Source organism: Oreochromis aureus, linkage group 6 (assembly GCF_013358895.1).
Source record: "Oreochromis aureus strain Israel breed Guangdong linkage group 6, ZZ_aureus, whole genome shotgun sequence".
In the NCBI taxonomy this organism is placed as follows: domain Eukaryota; kingdom Metazoa; phylum Chordata; class Actinopteri; order Cichliformes; family Cichlidae; genus Oreochromis; species Oreochromis aureus.
This window is the reverse complement of record NC_052947.1, coordinates 267,351-280,327: the sequence shown is the minus strand read 5'-3', so window position 1 is coordinate 280,327 and position 12,977 is coordinate 267,351. Positions and strand designations below refer to the sequence as shown.

The 12,977-nt window shown below is 42.2% G+C and overlaps 1 protein-coding gene across 1 annotated transcript in view; it reads left to right on the top strand.

Moving 5' to 3' along the window:
* The first annotated feature begins 75 nt into the window (after positions 1–75).
* Positions 76–12,977, top strand: part of LOC116326579 (potassium voltage-gated channel subfamily H member 1) — a 141,686-nt gene continuing 128,784 nt past the window's right edge. The window contains exons 1-4 of the mRNA XM_039614013.1: positions 76–1,138; positions 4,430–4,553; positions 4,650–4,756; positions 9,611–9,739. Coding sequence (XP_039469947.1) covers positions 1,066–1,138; positions 4,430–4,553; positions 4,650–4,756; positions 9,611–9,739 — 433 coding nt within the window. The 5' untranslated portion in view covers positions 76–1,065. The remainder of the gene's footprint in view (positions 1,139–4,429; positions 4,554–4,649; positions 4,757–9,610; positions 9,740–12,977) is intronic.

Here is a 12,977-nt window from a genome sequence, read left to right as displayed (position 1 = left end):
ATGTTTCATCTTCTGCACTGGGCTTGTCCTGCAAGATAAGAGCAGACAACTCCTCCCACTTCACCATGGCAACAACTCTGTCAGCCCTGGGGAGGAAGGGTGAGAGGGTGAGAGAGAGAGAAAGAGAGAGAGACAGAGAGAGAGCTCTTCTTTAAAACTTTTGAATAAAACTTTTGAACAAGATGAAAAAAAAAGTCACAAAATACATGCACTATAAGAAAAATTCTAAAAACAAGCAGCATAGCCTGCTAATCTTCTGTCAAAAAGTTATCAGGCCTTTTTTAATGAAATAAATAGATTTTTACAGTAATCGCCATTAAACAGGCATTCAGTTATTGGTAAAATGGAAACATTCTTATTTACAGCACAGCCTCTGTATCAATAACTTCGTTATCAAATCTGTCCCACTAGTACTCAACACCTGTAGAACTAATAATATGTAGGCTTCATTTTGTGTTAAATATAAATCTATTTTATTTCACTCTATTTCTCCTTTGATAAGATCAGTAAATTGCAGTTACACCAACATGAATAAATAAATTCACAAACTGAAAACTATTTCTCTTTCGAAAAGCGAGCGAAATCCCTCACCTCGGGAAACCCAGGTGCAACACTTTGAAGCACATTGGTTCCGTTTAGGTGGCCCCACTTTACATTTTCAGCATAAAGTAAAAAAAAAACAACATTTTGTTTTCACTACAGGTGCAATTACTTACTTTGGTACGTTTTCTTAATACCGAAATATTATGATCTGCAGTTATTTTAATTACAATCAGTGACGTGATGATAATGTAATGATGCTCACTGTATAAAGCATTAATACGCCTCTCTCACTCCTCTGGCATCCACCCTCTCTCCCCACATATGTTGGAAGCTCGCTCTATCACAGCCAGTCTCTGGCCCATCTCGAAGCTTGTGCAGCAACAATCTGCCAATAGCGAGCCTGCTGAGGTGGGGGGAGAGCGAGCACACGCACATACTATACAGCGTACGAAGCTCGTGTTCGTATGTAATATGTGAGCGGCAGGAAGCAGCTCGTTCTGCTCATTGCAGAAGGACGGCAGAATGGCGAGAGGACGGCGGGGTCTCGTGGCCCCTCAGAACACGTTTCTAGAGAACATCGTCCGCCGGTCCAACGGTAAGATACGTTCTGATTCTGTACCTGGCTTTAAATGGTGATAATATATTTCTTATATATAATGTTTTGTGATTTTGTTGCTCATTTCACCTTCAGGCATAGCCACATAAACACACATGGGCAATGGTTAAAAACCTAAGTAGTACTGAAACCACAAGTAATTATGGTTTAAATTTATTATGGTAGCTCTTTACTTTCAGTGATGGCTATTCCTCTCGCTCTCTCTCTCTCTCTCTCTCTCTCTCTACACACACACACACACACACACACACACACACACACACACACACATATATATATATATATATATATATATATATATATATATATACACACCCTACTACTAAAAACAAAGAAAAGTAAAAATGAAGTCACTTAAAAACAGTGAAAGTAAGCAAGTGCAAAGTGCATCAATAAATAATATGTACACTATAAAACTAAGAAAATTTTCTAATTGTTATTCCCTGCTCTCTGTGGATGTATTTGCTTTAATTGTAGCCACACTAATCGGGGGGAATAATTATTTTACTAAATCACAGCCTGTATAGTAACATACTACATTTACCTTTGCTGTAAGCTAACATTATCATCACACCTCACTGAATTGAATAAAATTACTCAGCTGCTTTAATCCAAACTGACACTACTCTACATTTATAATAATAACAATAATAATGGATTGCATTTATATTGCGCTTTTCGAGACCCTCAAAGTGCTTTACAATTCAACTATTCATTCACTCTCACATTCACACACTGGTGGAGGCAAACCACAGTTGTAGCCACAGCTGCCCTGGGGCAGACTGACAGAAGCGAGGCTGCCATATCGCGCCATCGGCCGCTCTGGCCAACACCAGTTTATAATCAGATAAGCATCATTTTACCTTTATTTTTAAAAGCCATAATGTGTTTTCCTGTTATTTTTCCTTCATCAAAACTATCTTCTTATTTATATGTATTTGTATTTAGATATTGGCATTTTGAAAGCAAATCTTAAAGCTGTCCTTACTTTCTAATACCAGTTTAACTTTCTGCTTAATGCAAGTGGAAAACATGATATTCTTTATATTTGAAATAGATTCACATTTTTAATGGTAAATTGTTCATCTGCCTAGATCAGTGATATGCAATATTGTATGTGCATTAAGTCCCAGCAATGTTCTGAATAATGTTAACTGATCATCTGCTCATTACCCTCACAATCAGTTTGTGGTTCCAAGTTTCACAAGAAACAATTTTCTTGAATATTTTGCAAAGTACTGGTTGTTAAAGTAAATCACTTTTTTGCTCTCTAGTGCTCTCTCAGAAATGTCCAGACTTGTCCCATTTTTGCTTATACTAGGAAATGTAAATGTGCTGCATTGGTATGGCAAAGATACTTGCAAAATGGATGGATGGATGGATGGATGGATGGATGGATGGATGGATGGATGGATGGATAGATGGATGGATGGTTGGATAATTTTTTTTCATATCACCAGGCACTAATTTAAATGCTAGGAAGTTCCTCTAGACATGCTTTGAATTACAGCAGCCTTTATTCAGTAAAAGGGGGGTAACTGCGTCTCTAATTATATATTAACAAAAGACATTCATGAAGACTATGTACATATTTTGGACAGAGAGGACAGATGGTTTGAAAGAGGAGTAAAAGAAGCCATTTATGTCCACTGTGAGCGACCATCTTTGAACAGAGGCGGGGGTTACAACACCAACTGTCTGCCATCTATAATCCAGTTTTGAGATCCCTTCCCAGAAGCCTTAATGCCCATTCACATCCTGGGCCATCTGACCTCTGGAAATCACATGATATCGTGGGGCTAGGTTTCACAATGAGCTCACCCGAAACCTTGGCTGATTGTGACCTATACCCATTTTCACACCTTGGCTTATGTGATTAGGTAGAGGATCATTATTGGGTCCATTGTCCCTCTTGGTGGGTTACTCCCACAGCGCTTAGATCTGGGACTCTCCACCATTTGACACTAGAACTGAAGAAGCTTCTTGGATGAGAGGTGAAACGTCTTCAAGCAACTTAAAGAAGTCCAGACGCTTTTCTTTCCAAGCTCCTTAGATTACTTAGAGGAAGTAACAAGCAAGATAGTATTTCCCCCATAGTAGCTTCTTTTCATTGCCTTCGTGTTAAATCCAGAATAAAATTTCAAAGTCCTTCTCCTTATGTAAGGTCTTGAATAATCACATCAAATACATGTTACTTACTTAATTACCTACTTAGCTTCTAGTTCCTAAGGTAAAAGTAGAATGTGAGGCAGAAAAAAAAAGAGTTTTTCCTTTCTGCCGTCGCCTTATTTTGTCATAGAACATCTGATTGTTGGGGGATAGGATGGGAATCAAGAACCAGTTCCCAGGAGTTCAATTCCTTTGAACTGTCTGTCTGCGTGCCTGCTCATTGATTCCACTTGCACTTGTACTACAATCAGCTGATTGTGGCACATTCTTAAAGGCGGATATAGACATTACTTTTATTTTTAATGCACAAAAGGACAAAAGCACAAGAGTAAGTGGAAACTCCATCCAGGACAAACGCATTTTGCTGCTAACACAAATTCGGTTCTTTGCAAGTACCTGCACAGAAAACATGCTAACACTAAGCTAGCTAAGAACCTAAAGTGATGTTAAAGCTGAGTAAATCCCATCCCTGGTCCAGCAACGAGACCCTGAACTTCAACAGGTTACAAACAAATCAGTAAGAGAATCAATAAGTAATTCGACTGATAAGTGATATTGATAATGGTACTGGAATTGCTAAATTCTTATTAATTCCCATCCACTGTTAGAGGTTTCCCCTCTGTTATTGGAGGGTCCCAACTTTACAATAAAACGCACGTGGAGGACACTGTTGTGATTTGGCACTTTATAAATTAAACTGAATTGAACTGAATTGAAAAATGACTGTCTTTTAATAGCACAGGTATTAAGTGTAGGCCAGTTGGTTATTAAATAAAAAGAATCATCATAATTAGTTTAACACTGATTTTACAGGTGTAAAAGTGAGGCAATTATTTATTAATTTAATTTACCACTTAATTGATTAGCAATAATTACTTACCTAACAGTTAGCTTAACTTAGCTTCTGTATTGGGTTTGGTGCGATTGGACGACCAAAATATTTTATCAGAATAATGTGAACTCTGGAAGGCTGCAATGAGATAGTTGTTGTAGCCCTCGTGAAATGTGGAGAAATATTGTGTATGCAGGATTCTTATAATTTTTCAGTCATGTGATATTGTGAAGTAGGGCAGACTATAACTTATTGGCTTCTGTGGTCAGATACCAATTTTGTGCTGGGAAACGCTCAGATCGTGGAGTGGCCTATCGTCTATAGCAATGATGGCTTCTGTAAACTCTCTGGCTACCATCGTGCTGAGGTCATGCAAAAGAGCAGCACCTGCAGGTACCACAACACAGCCTCACACATGGATTATTGAGGACTGATTGTCTCAAATGAATGCGTACTGTATCAATGCAAATACTTGGTTTTCCTCTGCAGCTTCATGTATGGAGAACTGACAGACAAGGAAATGAGTGAGAAGGTTAGACAGACCTTTGAGAACTACGAGATGAACTCTTTTGAGATTCTGATGTACAAGAAAAACCGTGAGTATTTAAGCTGCTTCCTCAAAAACCCAGATAATAAAGAATTCAAAAGGTGAAGGTTCCTTTATTTTTTATTTCTGTGTTTTTATATATTTTTATAAGCAGTTGACAACAGGGGGATAACACCACCTAAAGCAAACTTCACACATCATACAAAATAACTTAGTATTTAACAAGACTTTGGTTTTAAAATGGTATTGACTCTTCTAAGTTTTAAGATTATACTATACAACTTTCTTTTTTGATAAAATTTATGGTTGGATCAGGTGACCCAGAACACTTGTTTAGGTATGCTGCAATAGGTCAAGGCTGCTGGAGGCTGCATATCAACAGAAACACTGGGATTTCTTGGCTCCCATGTTATCTTTTTCTCTGTTGGTCACAAGTTGTATAGTTAGGGGTTGTTTTTGTGAAAAGGATCAGCGAAAAAATTATTGTTCTTTTTTTCTGGTTGGATAGAAAGTTATCAGTGAAATTTAAATGTCTCTATTTGGGTGAAAATAACATAATTAGGATAGAAGATATCAAGCTAATGCCACTGAGCTATGTATAGCTGCGGATTGCATACTTTTACTTTTCAAGTTCAAAGCTTGAAATTAGGCTTTCCATGGGATGCAGCGTTTAACATTCCATTTTTAGGCACTTGCCATTATTGAATATTTCTTTGTTGTAACAGTGCTTCTTGGCATTGGATTTTATACCATTGGAAAACACATTTCCCCTAAATGGCGTAACATTTATAAGGAAATTTCATTGGTTTGTTGAGCAGCAGAGTTGAGTATGTGGGTTGCATCAATGAAAACCTTGGCATATCATCTCTGCCAATGCCAAACAGGTTATTTTCCAATTGACTCCTTTTTGGTGGTTGGATGATTATTCTAAAGAAACAAGATATATTAATAGTTTAACAGTTTACTCATTTAACAAACAGGGGCCTCAGTAGCATGTGGAAGAACCATACAACAAGCCTAGCAACTCATCCTCATGGTGGCCAGCTTGCTGTGGGATGGCATCCCAGCGTTTGCCACAAGTCGCCAGTGCAGTTGTATTGGCCAATCTGGCACAAGCAGCACACCCAAGGCGATCCCACAAGTGTTCAATAGCACTGAGGTCTGGACTGCAGGTCAGTTTTTCCATCCTCTCCTATCCACTTTAGGGTTCCGTGCTAAGGCCACTTCTGTTTACATTACACATGCTTCCATTAGGCAGTATCATTAGAGAGCATAGCATATGTTTTCATTGCTAGGTAGATGATACCCAGCTTTATCCATGAAGACAGACACCGCGCACACCAATTAGCTAAACTATAGGAATGTCTTTAAAACATAAAGACCTGGATGACCTGGATTCAGATAAAACTGAGGTTATTGTGCTCTGCCCTAAAAATTTTTGAAACATGGTTTCTAACCAGATACTTACTCTGAATGGCATTACCTTGGCCTCCAGTAACAGTGTAAAGAATCATTTTTATATTAATCTTTTTTTGACCACAGTATGTTCTTCAGTGTGCATATTAAACAAATATGTTGGACTGTTTTCTTTTGATTGTACAATATGTCTAAAATTAGAAATATTTTGTATGAAAAAACTACTTACTGCATTTATTTCCTCAAGGCACTTCATTATTGTCAGGTTGTCTTAAAAACTCGCCAAAAAGCCTTCAGTTGATCCAAAATGCTGCAACAAATGTAATAATATATAAATAAAACTGAATTGCAATGAATTCAACTGACCACTGTAGCAGGGACCAGGCTCACAGTTGCTGCTTATCATGCACCAATCAGGTACCTAATTGTCAGCACCTAGTGTAACAGTATATAGTAGAATCAGCTGCTTGGCATTGGCAGAGAAGGTTTGGCAACTGCGCATTTTCCATTTTCATATGTGTTTTTCTTACAAATGTGGCACAATTTAGGGGGAAATAAACATGCTTTCCAACAATATAAGAAGAAGGATGGTTACAACAAAGATAACTGACCAAACACCAGGGTTGGTCTAGCATACCAGGCATTTTCCCGGTGGGCCATTGCACTTTTGGGCCAATGTGCCAGCCTGAAGGGCCGCTGCACATCGACCGTACAAGCACTGATAGCAGCTCATTGGTTTATTTTCATTACTGACAGTGGATTTCCCAATTAAATCTCTTAATATGACCGGCCCCTCCCCTACTTTCGCTGTTGTCTCACATTTCTTGTAGAAAAAGTTTAGTGTGGAAGAAGTGGCATTTTTCTTCTTTTTTGTGAGAATTAATTTATCATTTTTTGTTTTGTTTTGCTTTTTTGCCTGTTCTATCCAGCACTGTGGCAATCAGCATTATTGTGTGAAGGCCAAGAAAAAAGCCCATCAGATTGCTATAGTGGTCAATTTAACTGTCATAGTTTATTAGTTATTTGAGATGTTCCGAGAGAGGTGGAGTCTAAGACCCCACTCGACACATAGACAAACAGGCACACACTCAGATACAAACAAAGTTTTTCTCCTTATCTTTCCTCATGTTGTGCTTTTCCATGTTATACCCCTCCGACCTGTCTTCCCCATGTGATGTTTGTGTAATGTATGTGTGGTCGGAGGGTAAGATGGCGCCGCCATTGCGTGCAATTACCACGCAATGGCCTTAACATGAAATTTCCCCTTGTGGGACTAATAAAGGTATATCATATCATATCAAACATACATTCCCACCCTCATCTCACATATACTAAGCAGCTGGTGTCAGCACAGCCCCTCCCAAGAACCCTCAATGTCTACATGTATTTAAAATTGAGAGCACCAGCACCAGAGGTGAGGCAGAATAAATAGACCATCTTTTGGGCGCGGTTTAGAGTGCCCATCCCCAAGGCCCTATATGTATGCGTCATGAGAGTGTAAGTGATGTGAGTCTCTAAGTGGTGGAATAAAATTGAGGCGCAGGTGGCCAGGAGAGGAAAAACGACGAATGCCTCCCCTGCACCTCAGTGACGCACCTGTACCTCAAGGCCCTGCATGTGTGGCGGTGCGAAGGAGCAGGAGGAGAGATGCAATTGCGGATGACAATAGACACCAAGGTTAAGTTTATCCTCCACCTCTGCTAGATCCCTCTCAATTACAGAAGCAGCTTTTGCTGAGAATTATTAAAGCAATGGTTAGGACTTCTAGTCAATTAATCAATCAATCAATTAAAACAGAATATTATGGATTTCAAAATCTTATTTGGTTTTCATATGTACCTATTTTCAATTATATCAATTTTAATAGCAGGAAATTAACTCTATACATATTCTTTTTTTCTATTGCCAAATTTTTCAAGTAACCTATATTTGACAAAAACCTGGAAATTCTGTTTTTGGTGTGACCCCCCAATATTTGTAGTGGCCTACATTTGGCCACCCCTATGAAAAAATTCTGGAGGCATGCCTGCTAGTACCAACTGTGGAGAAGTGAAGAAGAGATGGAGAAGGTGAAATTAATGTGGTAAGAAAATAGATGGAGGAACATAATTATGAAGGGAGAGTATCACAGATTACCAACTTGTTTCAATCAATCAAACAAGATGAAATATATACATATATAAATTACATATATTGCCATCTGAACCAGAAATGCCAGGGCTTTTTTTGTCCCATTTCAGCCCTGCCAAACACAAATTTCCTTACATTTTATATATTTATTATGGGGGTCTTGATGCAATTGTTGTGATTTTGCGGTATATAAATGAATAAACTTTAATATGTATACACAAAATCTTGTAGTAAAATGACAATTGGAGAATTTCTATGTGAGTGATGAGTAAATTTAAAGTAGTGATTAGCAAATAATATGAAAACCTACAGTATTTGTATTTGATAATGAAAAGAAATTTCTATTCTACTTGTCCACTGAAAAATTCACTTGTCCCTAACAGGTAAACAAGCTTCAGTATTAAGCCCTGTAATGTTCTGTTAGTATTATTGTAACCTAACAGCAATTTGGAGTTTTCCACTGGACTGTAAGTTAGGGCAGGCTGGGAAGCAGTTAAATAATGTAGTGATATCCAGATGCTGTAACAAATTATATTGTATAGACAAAAAGGATTAGCAGACCTTTGTATGCATATGACGTGGTAGTAAATACATTAGAGCCTGCAATGTCTGCAAGTGACTAGCAGGTGTATATACAGCTTTAGGCATAAAGTTGTTGATTTACCCATATAGCAGTGGGTTACGGTGCATGTGATCACTCACTGAAGTTCAGAGAGTGTGAACAAAAAACATTTAGGTTGTACACCGCATATACACAATATTATCAGATGGCATCAATATCAGAATTATATTGTTTCAAAGAACCTTTTTGTACAATTAATTTTTTAATTGGATATTTAAAATGGAGTTGTCGCACCGATGGTTACTTGAATTTCTGACACCATCATGTCAACATGCCAATGCCCAGAGTAAATGCAGTACAATACAACACGGGGCGACCGTGGCTCAGGGGGTTGGGAAGGGCACCTGTAACCGGAAGGTCGCCGGTTCAAGTCCTTGTTGTTGTGTCCTTGGGCAAGACACTTTACCCTACCGCCTACTGGTGTTGGCCAGATGGGCCGATGGCGCGATATGGCAGCCTCGCTTCTGTCAGTCTGCCCCAGGGCAGCTGTGGCTACAACCGTAGCTTGCCTCCACCAGTGTGTGAATGAATAATGTCATTGTAAAGTGCTTTGGGTGCCTTGAAAAGCGCTATATAAATCCAGTGCATTATTATTAATAGTACAAATAACAAATAAATTGTTGTCTACTTGTTATTCTTTTTTAAATTTTATTTTAATTTTGCATTATTATATTTTCCTTGTTGACAGATTGTTGTTGTGAGAAACAGTGCTTTACTTCGTGTTCTGTTCCACAGGGATGCCAGTTTGGTTTTTCATGAAGATTGCCCCAATCAGAAATGAGCAGGACAAAGTTGTCCTGTTTCTCTGCACTTTCAGTGACATCACTGCCTTCAAGCAACCGATTGAGGATGAATCTTCTAAAGGTGGGTTGGTTCCAAAGTGTGGGTAATCTTGACAGAGAAAAAAGACAAACACAGAAAAGACTGAAGGAACAGAATAGGAGCACACAGCTGGATTAACCTAAGGATATAAGAAACAGGAACTCAAAATTATAGACTTGAAATAACAATATCAAAGGAAATTGTACCAGGCATAGGGAAAAAATAAACATAGACATATAAACACTAGGAAATGGCTGACAGCTCAATTCCAACAATACATAATCCTCTTTCAAAAAAAAAGATTACTATATTGAAGAATAAAGTTGTCTAAAAGTATTGTGAGCTTACCTGGGAAAAGTGACGAGATAGAAATATCAAATATGAACAGGAATTCATAAATACTAATTTATCACCCTGTTTCAGAAAAGCATTTCTTCTGTTGACATTTGGACATTTATTGAAGAGGAACAATGCACAGAACTCTATTGCCACAGCAGCCTCAGCCTTAGGTAAGGTAAACAAATTAAAAATTGGCAGTGGTGCCACTATCAAAACTTTTGGGCATAACTGGAGATTGACAATTCATCTCTTCTTCCACAACATCTCAGAATAGAATACTGTCCTTACTCAATAGTACACTTTAGCTAAGTTTCAGAAGAGTTCCATCCATCCATCCTCATCCGCTTTATCCGAGATCGGGTCGCGGGGGCAGCAGCCTAAGCAGAGAAGCCCAGACCTCCCTCTCCCCAGCCACCTCCTCCAGCTCATCCGGGGAACACCAAGGCGTTCCCAGGCCAGCCGAGAGATATATCTCTCCAGCGCGTCCTGGGTCTGCCCTGGGCCTCCTCCCGGTGGGACATGCCCGAACACCTCACCCAGGAGGCGCCCAGGGGCATCCTTATCAGATGCCCGAACCACCTCAACTGGCTCCTTTCGATGTGGAGGAGCAGCGGCTCTACTCTGAGCCCCTCCCGGATGGCCAAACTTCTCACCCTATCTCTAAGGGAGAGGCCAGCCACCCTTCGGAGGAAGCTCATTTCCGCCGCTTGTATCCGCGATCTCGTTCTTTCGGTCACTACCCACAGCTCGTGGCCATAGGTGAGGGTCGGGACGTGGATCGACCGGTAAATTGAGAGCTTCGCTTTTACACTCAGCTCCCTCTTCACCACGACGGACCGTGCAGCGTCCGCATCACTGCAGCCGCAGCACCAATCCGCCTGTCGATCTCCGGCTCCCTTCTCCCATCACTCGCGAACAAGACCCCGAGATACTTAAACTCCTCCACTTGGGGCAGGAACTCATCCCCGACCCGGAGTGGGCACTCCACCCTTTTCCGGCTGAGAACCATGGCCTCAGATTTGGAGGTGCTGATCCTCATTCCCGCTGCTTCACACTCGGCTGCGAACCGTTCCAGTGCGAGCTGGAGGCCCTCACCCGATGAAGCCAACAGAACCACATCATCCGCAAAAAGCAGAGATGAGATTCTGAGGCCACCGAAGTGAAAGCCCTCCGCCACTTGGCTGCGCCTAGAAATCCTGTCCATAAAAATTATGAACAGAATCGGTGATAAAGGGCAGCCCTGGCGGAGCCCATCACCCACCGGAAATGAGTCCGACTTATTGCCGGCAATGCGAACCAAACTCTTACAACGGTTGTATAGGGATCGAATGGCCCGTAGCAATGGGCCAGACACCCCATACTCCATAACACCTCCCACAGGACACCCGAGGGACACGGTCGAATGCCTTCTCCAAGTCCACAAAACACATGTAGACTGGTTGGGCAAACTCCCATGCACCCTCAAGTATCCTTGAGAGGATAAAGAGCTGGTCCAGTGTTCCGCGACCAGGACGAAAACCGCATTGTTCCTCCTGTATCCGAGGTTCGACTAACGGACGAACTCTCCTTTCCAGCACCCTGGCATAGACTTTCCCAGGGAGGCTGAGGAGTGTGATCCCCTGTGGTTGGAACACACCCTCCGGTCTCCCTTCTTAAAGATGGGGACCACCACCCCGGTCTGCCAGTCCAGGGGTACTGCCCCTGATCTCCACGCAACATTGTAGAGGCGTGTCAACCAGGACAGCCCTACAACGTCCAGAGCCTTCAGGAACTCGGGGCGGACCTCATCAACACCAGGGGCTCTGCCACCGAGGAGTTGTTTAACTGCCTCAGTGACCTCGACCCCAGAAATTGGCGGGTCATTCCCTCATCCCCAGACTCTGCTTCCTCCTCGGAAGACGTGTCAGTGGGATTAAGGAGGTCCTCAGTATTCCTTCCACCGTCCTGACAATTTTCTCAGTCGGCGTCAGCAGCGCACCGCCAGCACTATACACAGTGCAGGTAGAGCACCGCTTTCCCCTCCTGAGACGCCTGACGGTTTGCCAGAATCTCTTCGAGGCAGTCCGAAAGTCTTTTTCCATGGCCTCTCGAACTCCTCCCACACCCGAGTTTTGCTTCAGCCACTGCCCGAGCCGCATTCCGCTTGGCCTGTCGATACCTGTCAGCTGCCTCTGGAGTCCCACAGGCTAACCAAGCCCGATAGGGACTCCTTCTTCAGCCTGGTGGCTCCCTTCACCTCTGGTGTCCACCATTTGGTTCGGGATTACCACCACGGCAGGCACCAACCACCTTGCGGCGCAGCTCAATGCAGCAGCTTCAGCAATGGAGACGCTGAACATGGTCCATTCGGACTCAATGTCCCCAGTCTCCCTCGGAATGTTGTTGAAGCTCTGCCGAGGTGTGCGTTGAAGATCTCGCGGACTGGGGCCTCTGCTAGACGTTCCCAGCACACCCTCACTACGCGTTTAGGTGCACCGGGTCTGTCCAGCGCCTTCCCCGCCACCTGATCCAACTCACCACCAGGTGGTGATCAGTTGACAGCTCAGCCCCTCTCTTTACCCGAGTGTCCAGAACATATGGTCGCAGGTCTGGTGATACGATTACAAAATCGATCATCGACCTGCGGCCTAGAGCATCCTGGTGCCACGTGCACTTATGGACACTCTTATGTTCGAACAAGGTGTTCGTTATGGCCAAACTGTGATTTGCACAGAAGTCCAATAACAAAACACCACTCGGGTTCAGATCAGGGAGGCCGTTCCTCCCAATCACGCCCCTCCAGGTCACGCCCCTCCAGTCTCCAGGTGGGGCACCTTCCAGCACCCCCCCCAGGGACGCTAAGAAGGCTGGGTACTCTGAACTGCCACTCGGCGCATAAGCGCAGATGACAGTCAGGACCCGTTCCCCGACCCTGAGGCGCAGGGAACAAACCCTCTCATCC